At 52.1% G+C, this 13,340-nt stretch overlaps 1 protein-coding gene across 6 annotated transcripts in view; it reads left to right on the forward strand.

Annotated features, from left to right (window-relative positions):
• Positions 1 to 13,340, forward strand: part of MVB12B (multivesicular body subunit 12B) — a 470,401-nt gene that overhangs the window by 290,231 nt on the left and 166,830 nt on the right. For 2 of the 6 annotated variants that reach the window (XM_079928055.1, XM_079928061.1), the window contains exon 1: positions 331 to 881. The exons of the other annotated variants lie outside the window; for them this stretch is intronic. In XM_079928055.1, coding sequence (XP_079784181.1) covers positions 801 to 881 — 81 coding nt within the window. In that variant the 5' untranslated portion in view covers positions 331 to 800. Of the gene's footprint in view, positions 1 to 330; positions 882 to 13,340 lie in introns of those variants that run through there. 6 annotated transcript variants of the gene reach the window in all.

Here is a 13,340-nt window from a genome sequence, read left to right on the forward strand (position 1 = left end):
AGTTCTTGCTATAGACCTCTGTGGGTAGATCATTTGCCCAGCATAAGGGGAAGGCAGAGAATTGCTAGGAGATCCGGGTCAGTTTGAGAGGCCTGGTATTAGCAGTGGGGACTAGGGCCAAGCAAAGCTTATGTGGGGTCAGCTGGACCAGTGGGTCTCCTGAACTGTAATGAACTGAAGGATTGGCTTGGGGTTCAGTAGGGCTGGGTGTCCCTACAAGTGACGGGGGGCGGGTGGTGTGTGTGTGGCCTGGGGGCTTCTAGGGATCTAAGGCTGTGCTGAAGGGTTAGTCTAGGGTACAATGAGGCCTAGGAGAGCTGAGGAGGCTGCGGGTCCCTGGAAGAGGCCAACTTGGGGGAGGGGGGCAATTGGGGGCCCAGGCTCCGACAGGCCCGGGGCTCCCGTGGGTCTGGGCTGGGGCGGGGGCCGCCTGCGTACTCGGGGAGGCCAGGTCGGCGGCGCCGGGGCCCTGCCCGGGGCTAACGGGCCGGGCCGCGGGGAGGCGGGGTGCCGGCCAGGCGGCGGCGCGGGCTCCGGACGCGAGGGCTCCCGCTCCCTCCTCCCGCCCGAGCCAGCCTCGGGCGCCCGGCGCCTCCCACGGAGCCAGCGCCAGAGCCGGGAGGCCCCGGCCCGCCGCCGCGGCCCGCGGAAGGAGCCGCCGCTGTTGTTGCTGCCGCCGCCGCCGCCAGGCCGCGCCCCGCCCCTGCCGCTGCCGCTCCCCGGTGAGGCTCGCGCTCGACCTGCGGCGCCGGCCCCGCCGCCTGGGCCCCGGGCCCGGCCCCTTCCGCGCCGCCCGGGCGATGAGAAGCTGCTTCTGCGTGAGACGGAGCCGGGACCCGCCGCCGCCGCAGCCGCCGCCACCGCCGCCCCAGCGGGAAACAGTTAAGTGAGGCAGGGCGGGCAGGGCGCCGCGGAGGCTCGGCCAAGCCGCCCTTGCTGCCCCCGCGGGCGGGCGGGCGGGCCGGCGCAGGCCCCGGGCCGAGGGGCGGGTGGACGGGCGGAGCCGGGCCGCACCGAGGCCTGCGGGCTGTGTGCCCGGCCGGCCGCGGGGACAGGCCCGGCGGCCTCTGCTCGGCCCTGCGCGCGCCGCGGCTTCCCGTTCCCGGCTTGGCCTTGCGGCTTGGCGGAGCCGGAGGGAGCTCGGGGACCAGGGTGCGAGCAGCGTAACCTGGGCCGGGGCTGGTGAGGGCTCCCGAGAGCCACGTCCGCCCAAGTGAGAGGTGAAGCGGCCCACCTGTGCCGGGGCACGGCGGCCACCTGCACAGACCCGGACAGTGGTTTCACTGGCCGGGCCCGGGGGCCACTCTCTGTAGTCACGTGGGTGCCGAGCTGACTGCACCTGAGCCTCGGGCATGATCTAGGGTGCGGCCTCATCTGTGACCTGGGCAGAGCAGAGAGGACACCCAAACTCCAGGGCACCTGTGTGCAAGGTGAGGTGCCGGCTGGGGCACCCAAGACCCAGAGTACCCAGGCTCGAAGGATGGTGCGCCTGTCGATGGTCACCCCACGGGGACTCCAGCGCAAGTGAGGCTCAGGGGCGGGGGCCGGGTGAAGAAGGCAGACCCTTGAGCATCTTCGTCCTCTTTGTTACCAACACACAACTCTTCCTGAATCATCAGCCTTTCCGGCCATTAAAAATGACTCTTGTATTCCCTGCCCCTCTGCAGCCTCTTCAGCAAGGCACAGGGGAAGGCCACAGGAGGGCCAAAGGCAAATGGCTGTTGCTCCTTCTCTGCTCCCCGCCCCCACCCACGAACCAGCCCCCCGCTCAGTTTTCTGCCACAAAGCAGACAGCAGGCCAGAGTCTCTTTAGGGGCCTTTGTCTCCGTGATTCCTTCTCAGTATAATCTCATTGTACATTTCTCGACAGCTGGCTGGATCTCATCTCATTTTAACAGGGCAAGAAAATCTTATCAGCTGCACCAGAAAAGCCTTAGAAAAGTTAGGAGATAAGCTGTGTGGAAGCCTAGACTAACTCAAAAACTCAGTGTACTCAGAAGATTAGTACAGGAGACAGGTGACACCTTTCTTGCTTGTGGAAAATTGAACCAGGTATTTCAAGATATTGTGCCATGCATAGAATATTTAAATGGGGCCTCTTCTGGGACCTGGGCACCAAGACCCATGTGCAGCAGTTGACACAGCAATTACTGGTTCATTTGAGCTTAGGATCATCTTCTTTAATCCACATTTTTTATTCCTTCCTTTTAGCATTTAGGCCGCACTCCTGACTTATGCTGAAGGCATTTCCCTGCCCTGCCTCCTTCCCGCTGGTGGGCTTTTCCCCACTTTTAGCTGGAACAGTGCACCATGATTAAATGCAAGGACTTAGAATTAGGCCTCAGCTTAAGCCTTGGCTTTTCTACTTACTGTGTGTTCTTAGGGAAATTAGTGAACTTTTCTGAGCCTCAGTTTCCTCATCTGTAGAGTGAGGCTAATGACAATATCTATCTCATAGAATTATAGTAAGAAGTAAATGAAATATTAGAAGTGCTCAGCTCCATTCATGCCACAGGGCAAGTAGTTAATAGAAATTAGTGGTTATTGGGACTTCCCTGGCGGTCCACTGGTTAAGACTCTGCGATTCCACTGCAGGGGACACAGGTTTGATCCCTGGTTGGGGAACTAAGATCCTGTGTGCTGCATGGCGTGGTTAAAAAAATAAAATTAAAAAAATTAAAAATTAGTGGTTATTATTAAGGGTTTATTAACTAGTTAATCAGAAGAGTAGCTTCAGGTTTTTTTAGAGTGCCTTTCTGTTTGTGGTTATTGTTTAGGGCCACTAGGAAGGGATGGTAGAGTAGAAAGAACACTGGGCTTAGAATGTCAGTTTACCTCCTGGAACCCAGGAGACCCTAGGCAAGTCATGGAACCTCATGGGACCTTTCTGAATCCCCATTTCCTCATTTGTTAAAGGGGCCTAAGAATAAAAGCTACCCCGTAAGGCTGAATGGGCTAATGTGTATGAATGTGTGTGACACTGTGGAGGGCGTTGGTGGGTCCTCACTAAATGTAAGTGGGATCTAACGTCAGACCCCGGTTTTGTGGGTCTGCTGTTTTGACAGTTTGTTGTGGTGGGGGAGGACTATAAGAAAAACAATGCAAGAATGTCTTGTTTGTGTACAAGGATATCTTGGTGCTTTACAAAACCATACAACCGTGTGAACACATTGTGATCCCCTCTCAGGGCCTTGGAAGCGGGGAGTGGGCGCTGAAGGTTCATCTCTATCAGTTTCACAGCAGATTTGCTTGTGGAAGCATCAGAATCCAAGTGTCCCCGGCCCCGCTGCCTTAGCAGGTTGGAACTGCTCCATGCTTCGTGCTCAAAGAGCGACATCCTTGCCACACTGGAAAGTCATGATGGTGTTGGAGTCAAGAGTGGGAAATGTCAGAGGTGCTATTATGATGGTGAAAATAACAAATGACTACATGGTTGGATGTGGTGGGCTGAGAACACTGTATTTAGTTGGCTGTGGTTGAGTGAGCGGTCTCGGTTGCGCGTTGGCTTGTGGGAGGGGAGGCCTGGGTTCTTTGAATGAGCTGCCTCTCCCCAGGCTGTTCTCGCTCTCTCTGAGGCCCTCCCTGACCAGCGTTGCACTGGCCCCACTGGCTCTCCTTGGCTTTGTGCTCGCTGGGCCGCCCTTGGGAATTGTGGTTTCCCTGAATTGTCGGCACTGTTTGCAGCAGGGTTGCCTACCTCACATCTCTTCTCTCCAGCTGCATGGGAGGCAGGGTGTGCTTGACGTTGCCTTCTTGTTGGGGACATCCTGTGGGCAAGCGTTGGTTTACTTGACACACTTCTGGCGGGATGCAGAGCTTGTCTAGGCTGAAATGTGAGAGGCCCATGGGCCTAGAGCCCAGGGGTCACATACTAGAGCTTTGCAGCATCTCATACTCCCCTGAAGACCGGAGGGCCGTCTTGCTGGGCCTGTGGCTAGGATCAACACGGGATTGTTCTACACACACACACACACACACACTTTTTTTTTTCAAACAGATACTGATCAGCACAGCAAAATGTTCAAAAAAATATCCTTTAGGAGAGAGAAATAGATGAATTCTTAATGAACTAAGAAAGAACCCTTAGAATGTTTATTAAAATGCAGAACCCAGGGCCTCAAACCCAGATCTTGAATCAGAATATCTGGGGAAGGGGCCCCAGAATCTGCATGTTTAACAAGAATCTTGGGTTGTACTGATGCTTACTGAAATTTGAGAACCCCAATTATAGATGCTTTAAAAATATTGTGAAACACACAAAATAAAATTTACCATCCTAATTGTTTTTAAATGTATACATCAGTGGCATTATTCTGTTGTGTAGCGAATCTCCAGAACGTTTTCATCTTGCAAAACTAAAACCCTATACAGTTGACTCTTGAACAACATGGGTATGAACTGCGCAGGTCCACTTATACGTGGAATTGTTTCCATAGTAACTACTGCAGTACTACACCTCGGTCCGCGGTCGGTTGAGTCCCCAGATGCAGAACCACAGATACAGAGGAGCTCCGAATTTGGAGGGCCAACTCTAAGGTATATTCGGATTTTCGACTGCTGGAGGGTTTGGCACTCCTAACCCCTTCATTGTTCAAAGGTCAACTGTACTCATAAAACTCCTGTTTCCCTCTCCCCAGCCTCTGGCAACCACCATTCTACTTTCTAGGAATTTGACTACTCCAAGTACCTCATATAAATGGAATCATATTTGTGAGTATTTGTCTCTCTGTGACTGCCTTATGTCACTTAGCATAATGTCTTCAAGGTTCACCCACACTGCAACAAGTGTCAGAATTTCCTTCCTTTTTTAAGACTGAATAATACTACCTTGTATGTATAGACCACATTTTGCTTATGCATTTACCTGTCTGTGGACACTTGGGTTGCTTCCACCTTTTGGCTATCTCAAATAATGCTGCTGTGAGCATGTATGTACAAATATCTCTTTGAGACCCTGTATTCAGTTCTTTTGGGTATATATCCAGAAGTGGAATTGCCAGGTCATATAGTAATTCTATTTTTCATATCTTGAGGAATCACCACAGCGTTTTCCGTAGCTGCTGCATTTCCATTACCGCCAACAGTGCACCAGGTTTCCGATTTTTACACATCCTCACCAACACTAGTTTTCTGGGTTTTGGTAGCAGCCGTCCTAATGGGTATGAGATGATATCTCACTGTGGTTTTGGTTTGCATTTCCCTAATGAGGAATGACGTTGAACATCTTTTCAGGTGCTTGTTGGCCACTTGTATATCAGCTTTGGAGAAATGTCCTTTTTCAAGTTCTTTCCCCATTTTTTCATTGAGTTATTTGCTTTTTGTTATTGCTAAGTTGTAGGAGTTCTTAATAGATTTGGATTTTAACCTCTTATCAGGTGTATGATTTGCAAATATTTTCTCCCATTCTTTTGGATGTCTTTTCACTCTGTTGATTGTATCTTTTGATGTAAGTTCTGCAAGTTCTTTATGTACATTAAAACCTTGTAAAGAAAATATTATCATCCATTATTCCAATTTGAGGGGCGTGGAAACTTAGCCCAATTCAGTTGAATTGCTTGGGGTCACACAGCTGTGTCACAGCTGTGACTCAAGCCCTGGTCCCTCTGAGTCCCAAGTCTGCACCCTTTCCATTCCTCTGCTTTACCTCCCAATCCTTCCCTGAGCTAATAGCATGAAGAGGCCCTATAGGGTCTGCAGGAAGTGGCCTTGGCTTGAGAAGCATTCATTTACAGGAGAGGAAATAGGAACGCAAGACTTGGGAATCTCTTCCTTCTGACCACTGGGGCGCTCCTTCCTGTGGATCCACATCATTACTTAGACCTTAGAAATAGCAGAGAAGTGCAGACAGGTATTTAACGGTTTTGTTTATTTGTTTGTTTAAGCGTTTCATAAGCTTGTTTCAGAGCCCATCTGCTACTTACAGTTCCCCAGACAGTCTGGGACTGTTCACGCCACCGTTGGTGCCGTGTCTTTTGCCTGCACTCCTTGCAGTACTCTGCACCCTCCATCTTTCAGGAAGGCCAGCTCCCTGACTGCCCAGCAAAAGGGAGCATCGCCTCATTTGTGGTCCCTTTCTTTCGGGACATTTCCTCCAGCCCATGAGCCCTGCAGGCGGTACCCATGACTTATTCGTCGCTGTGTCACCCAGCACGGTGGCACTGCACCTGGGCTCTGCGTTCTCCAGTCTCTGACCCAGCCCAGATCAATTAGATCAGAACCTGGGGGTTGGAACAGGCAGCTGTAGTTTTTACAAACTCCTTAGGGGAGTCTTCGTGCAGCCTCCTGCCAGGCCCTCATCCAGCCTGCTCCAGCTGAGTCACACCCACTTCTGGAACCCCCTGGAGTGCCACAGTCCCACCTCCCTTCCTCGGCAGATGGCCCAGCCCTGGGATCGTGGTGTTTGTCCTGCGTGGAGCATCAGTGACCCCAGCGTGGCACTCTCACCATTGCCTCTGGTGCTTTATATGCCCCCCTTAATCCGATGAAACACTGGCGATTTTGAGAGGAGGACAGGAACTTCATTCATCCATCCTCCCGTCCATCCATCCATCCAACCATCTATCTATCCGTAATCCATTTATTGAGTTCTCATTGTGGGCTAGGCACTGTGGTGGACATATACCTTTGCATAACTGATGTTCTGCTAGGGAAAGTATTATAGCCTTCTGAGAGGCAAGACTGTGTGTAAGTGTGTATGTGCGTGCGTGCATGTGTGCACATGTATGTGCTAAGGCCATGTCCTTGGACAACATCAGGATTCTTAGTGACAGCACCTGTCTGGCTGGGCAGTGGGGAAGGTTTGGGGTGAATGGGAGATGTGACCCAGATTTTGAATGGTGGGATGGGTGCCATAGGGGAGGAACTGGGTGCTCTTGGGCAACCTGTGTTGGGGAGGGAAAGACTGGGGGACTTACTCTGAGGCTGTTCCCCATGGATGATGACCTTCAGGTTCCTTCCTCCCTCCCTCCCTTCCTTCCTTCATCAAACATCTAATGAGTACCTACTGCCTTGTAGTCAAAGTTTGGACTATGGACCTGCTGTTTCAGCATCACCTGGATCTTGTTAGAAATGTAGCTTCTGGGACTTCCCTGGTGGTGCAGTGGCTAAGAATCTCCCTGCCAATGCAGGGGACACGGGTTCGATCCCTGGTCCAGGAAGATCCTACATGCCGTGGAGCAACTAAGCCTGTGTGCCACAACTACTGAAGCCCACGCGCCTAGAGCCTGTGGTCCAGAACAAGAGAAGCCACCACAATGAAAAGACCGCGCACCGCAACAAAGAGTATCCCCCGCTCACTGCAACTATAGAAAGCCCGTGCACAGCAACGAAGACCCAACACAGCCAAAAATAAACATGAATTAAATAAAATAAATTTATAAAAAAGAAAAGAAATGCAGCTTCTCAGGCCCCACCCTAGACCTGTTGAATCAGTATCTCTGGGAGTGGGTTTAAGACTCTGTTTTAGGGAATTCTTCAGATGACTCATGCATGCTAGAGTTTGAGAACTCCTCATCCAGAATGTTGGGGTTTCCATCTTCACCATTGTGTCACGCTCAGCACAAGGGCTCTCTGTAAACATTTGTGGGCTGACTGTTACGCACCAGGTCCTGTTAGGTACCAGGAACGTGGGAGATGCTTCAGGTGGGAGGATGGCAAGGTCAGCCAGGTTTGAGGTATTAATGGGACACTTGGGTGACAATAGCCAGCAGGGTACTAGACACACTCGTCTGAGTCTCAGGAAAAGTCCGGGCCGTGGAGGTAATTTGGAAGTCATCAGCACACAGAATGATTATATGACCAGAGAAGCTCTGAAGACCCATGTGCAAGTCACAGAGTGGGTGGTCGTGATGGGAGGTGTCTGCTGACCTGAAGCCAGGTGTTCTCATGATTCTGGCCTGGGAGCCCATTTGCCCAGCGTTGAGGTGACATTTTTGCTCTGGACACTGTGGCCATCAAGCCAAGGCTGTGACCATTTTATGTCACCGAATATCAAGAGAACGTTGCTCTTGGGACCTCCTGGGGTGGGTTCATTTGTAGGGCATCTGCCTTCTGTCAGTGTCCTTCTTCCTTCTCTCCAGGCGACAGTATGACACTAGACCTGATGGGAGTGGGTGGGGACGACCTTCATTTGCAGTGATTGTGAGCGAGTTGCAGGTTGCGGTGGGGCTCACAGTGTACTGGAGAACGCCCCCTCCTCCTGGAGCCCGCACCAGGCTCCCTGGTTTTTCACATTCGGGCCCGTAGGGGCAGGCCTTTGGCCACGGCAGTGCTGTAGAACTTGATCCTGATTTATCTGGGGAGAGAGAACTCCAGGGTCTAGCACTGCGCTGTACGGGCTGCAGCAGCCCAAACCGCAGGCCCGCCTCACATGGTTTATGGAAAATGGGTTTGGTAATCCAATGGTTAATCTCAGTCTAAACATAGGTCTGATGGAATGGATGCATTTGTACACCAGATTCTCCTATTAGAAGTAACAGACCTTCACTGGAGAAAAAGGAAGTGCTTGCCATTGTTAGTTCCCTAGCTGGAAAGTTCTTTGTGATCTAGGGGAGCTTAGGAAAATATTTGCTTTAGTTCCCCAGTATCTTAGCAGCCTTCCCAGCAGCCTGTGGCCTGTTGCCACCAGGTCGTACTCAACAGCATTTGTCAGAACGATTTGGTTTCTGACTGGTCACTAGATAAGTGATCCAGGCCCAAGTACAGGTGGCGCCAGGATGCTATCCTGAGGTTCCGTAGTGGACGCCTCTTAGCCTGGGTCCCCCATGGGCAGCCCCCAGAGCCGGCTGGCCATGTGCCTGTTTGCCGCAGGGACTCTGGCCTCAGCCTGCAGTCTCCTTAGGAGGTAGGGCTCTGCACCAGGGCTGCCTGAGGTGGCCCAGTTTGTGTATGTGTGTGTGTTGTGGGTGCACTGGTGAAGCCTGGCCTCCCCTGTCCTCTGTCCCCTGCATAAGATTTGTTAGCAGGAAGGTGCCAGGAATCATGGAGCAACAGAGGAGGGCACGGGTTCCCCGCAGCCCACTGGTACCACTGCTGCTGCTGGGAAACAGGCAGAGAGCTGCCCCACGATGGCCAGAGCCGGAGCTTTTCCTGGGGGACGGCCGTTCCCAGTGGAGGCCCTGCTCTTCGGCCGTTTCCCACGGGGAGTGAACTATTTATCCACTGCTTTTCCTCAGCCCCACAAGCTGCTAGATGTGGGCAGACAGTTTGTCTTTTGTGCCCTTGACTTTGGATTTCAAACAATCTGATCACAAGTTCATCCTTCTGTAGGGACTTAATTAACTCACTGGTTTTGTCATTTCAACTGCAGTAGCCCGATTTAACCTGCTCCCCCCGCAGTACTTTGAAATTACTCTCCTCAGAAGTTGTGTGCGAGTCCCACCTTCAGCTCTGGTGGGCAGCGAGGGCTCCGCTTCTGAGTCGGCCTTCTCTCCTCACCCGGGGTCCCTGCTGCGCCTCCTTTGAAGGCAGCACCCCCTGCCCCCCGGCAGTTGTTGCCTCCCCCCGCCCCCGGGCGCAAAGTGCTTTAAACTCCTCGGCCTGCACCCCACCCTGCTGCTGGAAGGGCCTCCGTGGAGAGAGGTCTGAGCTCTGCTAGTTGGGTTTTGATTTCAGTACAGGAGCTGATAAAACGAGATAAACCCCAGGCTCACAGGGCCGGGGAAATTAAACAGAGATGATATCAAAGTTCCCCTGAGTTTTCAACTGTGATACAGTAGCTTAGTTTTCTCCCAGACTGGGGCCGGGAGGCACGCCTTTGATTCTGAAACAATGTTCAGCATCAGTTAAGCCCAGCACTGCTGACTTATAGGGATTAAGTACACTGTTGTAGTAATTCTTTGATCAGCTACAAGGGAGCCGTGTGCTGTCTGTATGAAGGGGCTTTATAGTTAAAGTTCATTTCTCTGTGAACCTGGGATGACAGCACTGGTGAGGTGCTGCAGTGCTGGGAGCTGGGGCCTCCCCCAGGCACTGTTTGCAGCATTGCAGGCTCACGTAGGAAGCTGTTCTCTTACCCAGTGTTATTGGATAGAACTCATTGAACACAGCATGGAAAAAATCCTGCTGGCCTGGAAATCACACCTCACCCTAACTGACCCCATCCAGCCTCTCTAGTCCCAGTATGTACAACACACACACACACACACACGCGCACACACACACACACACACACACACACACACTCTCTCTCTCTCTCTCTCTCTCTCTCTCTCTCTCTCTCTCTCTCTCTCATACACTCATTCTCTGTCTCTCTCCCCACCTTGCAGAGAAATCCTCTCGGGGCAGACACGGGCATGCCTGTCCAGAGCGAGGCTCTGTAGCCCCCAGCCTTGGCAGTGATCTGAGTGAGGCTGGCTGCACACTCGGGGTAGAGGTTGGGATAGGGACCAAATGACCTGCGAGGTCAAGCTAGGAGGACTAGGTCAAGGTCAGTGTCGCCAGTGTACCCTCTCCGTGCCCGAGGGCAGATGTGACTCCCAGGTGCTGCCACCGTCTTCATTCCTTACCTGGCGTTTACTGAGAACCGACTTAGCTTTAGGTTGGCTCAATCCTGTAGTTCTCAGAAATCTCAGCATCTGTTATCCTGGCCTCTAAAATACTGCATCAACTTTTGGCTTTTTCTGTGGAAGCCCTCCTTGCAGCCACAGCTGGGACGGTAGAAGTTTCCCCAATTGTACCTCCACCCCGGTTGGCCCTGTGACTTCCAGTTGGTAATGGAGCCCCCGTGTGCCGTGGATCGCACTCGCACCGTGCTATACATCAACCTGTTCGCTCCTGTGCAGGGCTCAGATCTCCCTCATTAGGTCTAAATTTACCTCCGTCGTACACAAACATGGCCTTAGCTCATTTTTATTGTTGTAAATTATTTATGAGGGAAGTGTTGAATCTTGAAACTGAGGTGTGGGGAAAATTAATCCCATGTTACTTCTATCTTTCTGTACTTTTCTCCCCCTTGCTTCAGTTACTGGGCTACAGCTAGAGAAAGAAGAGCGTTGGCATTTTAAAATATAATTGGTGTTCAAAGTGCTTTCTTGATGGGATATCGGATGGTAAGTCCGTCTGTCTATACACAGTGTATGGAAAGCAGACCAGACTGGGGAAGGAGGGCCAGAGGTCCCGTTGGGCTCTGCCCTCTGCCAGCTCTTGGTGTCTGAGAACTCCAGGCTTCCGTTTTCCTCCTCTAAAATAGGGATAATACGCCCCAGCCACCTTCTAGGTTTGGTGTGAGCATCGATTGAGAAGGAGCCCGAGAAAGCTTTTTGGTAATTGCAGGGTGCTGTTCGGATGTGGGGAGGTGTGTAGTGTGTTCTGTGTGCAGCTGGGATTTGGAGATAGAGGTGGGTGCTGGGTGGGCAGTGCTGAGGATGACACCAGCTGTTGCAAGTAGGCCTTCGCGTTTTCTGCTGTAGCCCAGCATCGCATCTTGCAAGACAGGTTAATGTTGGCCTTAAACACCCTGCCGCCCCCACCCCTCCCCGCGGCAGGTCTGCTCTGCAGCCCGGCATTAATGGCCTCTTCTCCCCCTCGCAGAGGCCTGGCCTATGACCCGGGCAGCCGCGGACACAGTGGTGCCATCCCTTGTGGCTGGAGGCTGCGCACAGCCCGGGGAGCACCGAGAGCTAGTTAATAAATGGCCTTTTGTTAGGAAGGTCAATTGAAGTGACGGTAGAGACGCTGTTAAGAGTAATTTGCAGTCAGAAAATATGTAATTCAGGGCAGGCTGCTTTGAGTGATTGCCTCTGCCGTGGATATCTTGGGCGTTTCTCATTAAAAGCTTCCTTTGCTGGTGGTGGTGCTTCCTCCACTGCGGAGCTCCGCGTGGCGAGGAGTCATTTGTCTGTATCTCACAAAGGCTGCTGGATCCCCAGGGCACAGTCACTGCGGGGGGGCGGGGGGGGGAGGAAAGAGGGAGGCGTGCATCCGAGATGCTCGGTGCTAATGCCCTGTCTGCCGCATCCTCCCAGCCTGCAGGCCGGGCCATGACCAGGCACGCGGGCCCGGCCGCCGGCTTCTTTGTCTGCTCGGGGAGGCCGCCCGCAGCCATCTTGGGGCCCGGTGCTGGGCTGCCCGGTGCATTGTGGGAGCAGCGGCGTCAGCCCCCTGCCCTTGCTCACGCTGCAGAGCAGAGGAGGGCCATTGTCATCAGTACGTGGCTGAGGATGTGGTGACCCGAGGACGGGCATCTCTCAGCTAAGAAAATGTTTCTTATTTATTCGCATGCTCACTTCCCCCCTCTCTCTCTCAGATAGTGGAAGCCCTACTATCTTAAAAAACAACAACACTCACCTCTGATGTTCTTTATTAAATTCACAGCACGATATTTTAGCACTGGCAGAACTGTACATTCTATTAATGAGTTGTTAATTGCAAGCATTTTGGTAACCAACAGCAGGTACCAATATTTTGCAAACTGCAGCAACGTTATTTCCATGTTACCAGGAATATGGGGTTTTCCAAGTGAAGTACTTTTTGATCAGTGTTTGGATTGGGCTGGTGCAGATATTTAATTCTAAACCTTTATTGGGGGCATGTATGCAGATTCCGTCAGTAAATATTTATTTAGTGCCTACTGTGTGCAGGAAGCATTAAACCCTGTTCTTTATGCAGGTAAAGCTGCCTGGTAAGTGAAATTTGAAAACAGAAAACGATGCAGTGATGTGGTTTGGTGTCCTGTCCCCCCTGCCCTGTGCTTCTAGAAGTTTATTTTCAGTAGAATTAAGTAAAGCAGAACTTAGTTTGGCTTTTGTCATAAACAGAAGCTGAGACTGTGGCTGCTGCCAGGCACTTCCTAGCCTTAACCCGAGACTTGGCTCCGTTGCACTGACAAGTCTGTTTCTGGAGCCTTTCGTGGGTTCCAGGGGACGCTGATTACACGGTAACTTGCATACAGCATTCTGGTTGTTTCTATTCAGGAGGCTGTAGTCAGTTTTAATAGCCTCTGCCTTTTCTGGTTCTAGGCTGAGAACTAAGAATATTCCTCCTGCCTGCCTGGTTAGGCAGGGCGTTTGGTTTACTTTAGAAGCAGTACCCAGCCTTGAGAGATCTGGCAGACCCACAGCCAGTGGAGTTCAATTGCTGCAGAAGGAGGTAGAATTTAACTTGCTCTTTTTCGCAGCTTGTCCTTTTAAAAGCACTAAAAGCCATTCACATAAGGTGTTAGGTTTTTCATTTGCTTTCTGGTGCGCTGCCACTCGAGCTGCCCAGACCCGGTGCTCTCTCTATATTCTGCTTGTCTCCTCTGGTCACATCAAGAGGCAATCAGCAGCAGAATAATAATTGCATTTCCCTCCCTTTCTCCCAAAGTGCCCAACAAGAATTATGGTCATTGTTAGTGTTTAGCC

This window comes from Stenella coeruleoalba (assembly GCF_951394435.1).
Source record: "Stenella coeruleoalba genome assembly, chromosome: 7".
Classification (NCBI taxonomy): Eukaryota; Metazoa; Chordata; class Mammalia; order Artiodactyla; family Delphinidae; genus Stenella; species Stenella coeruleoalba.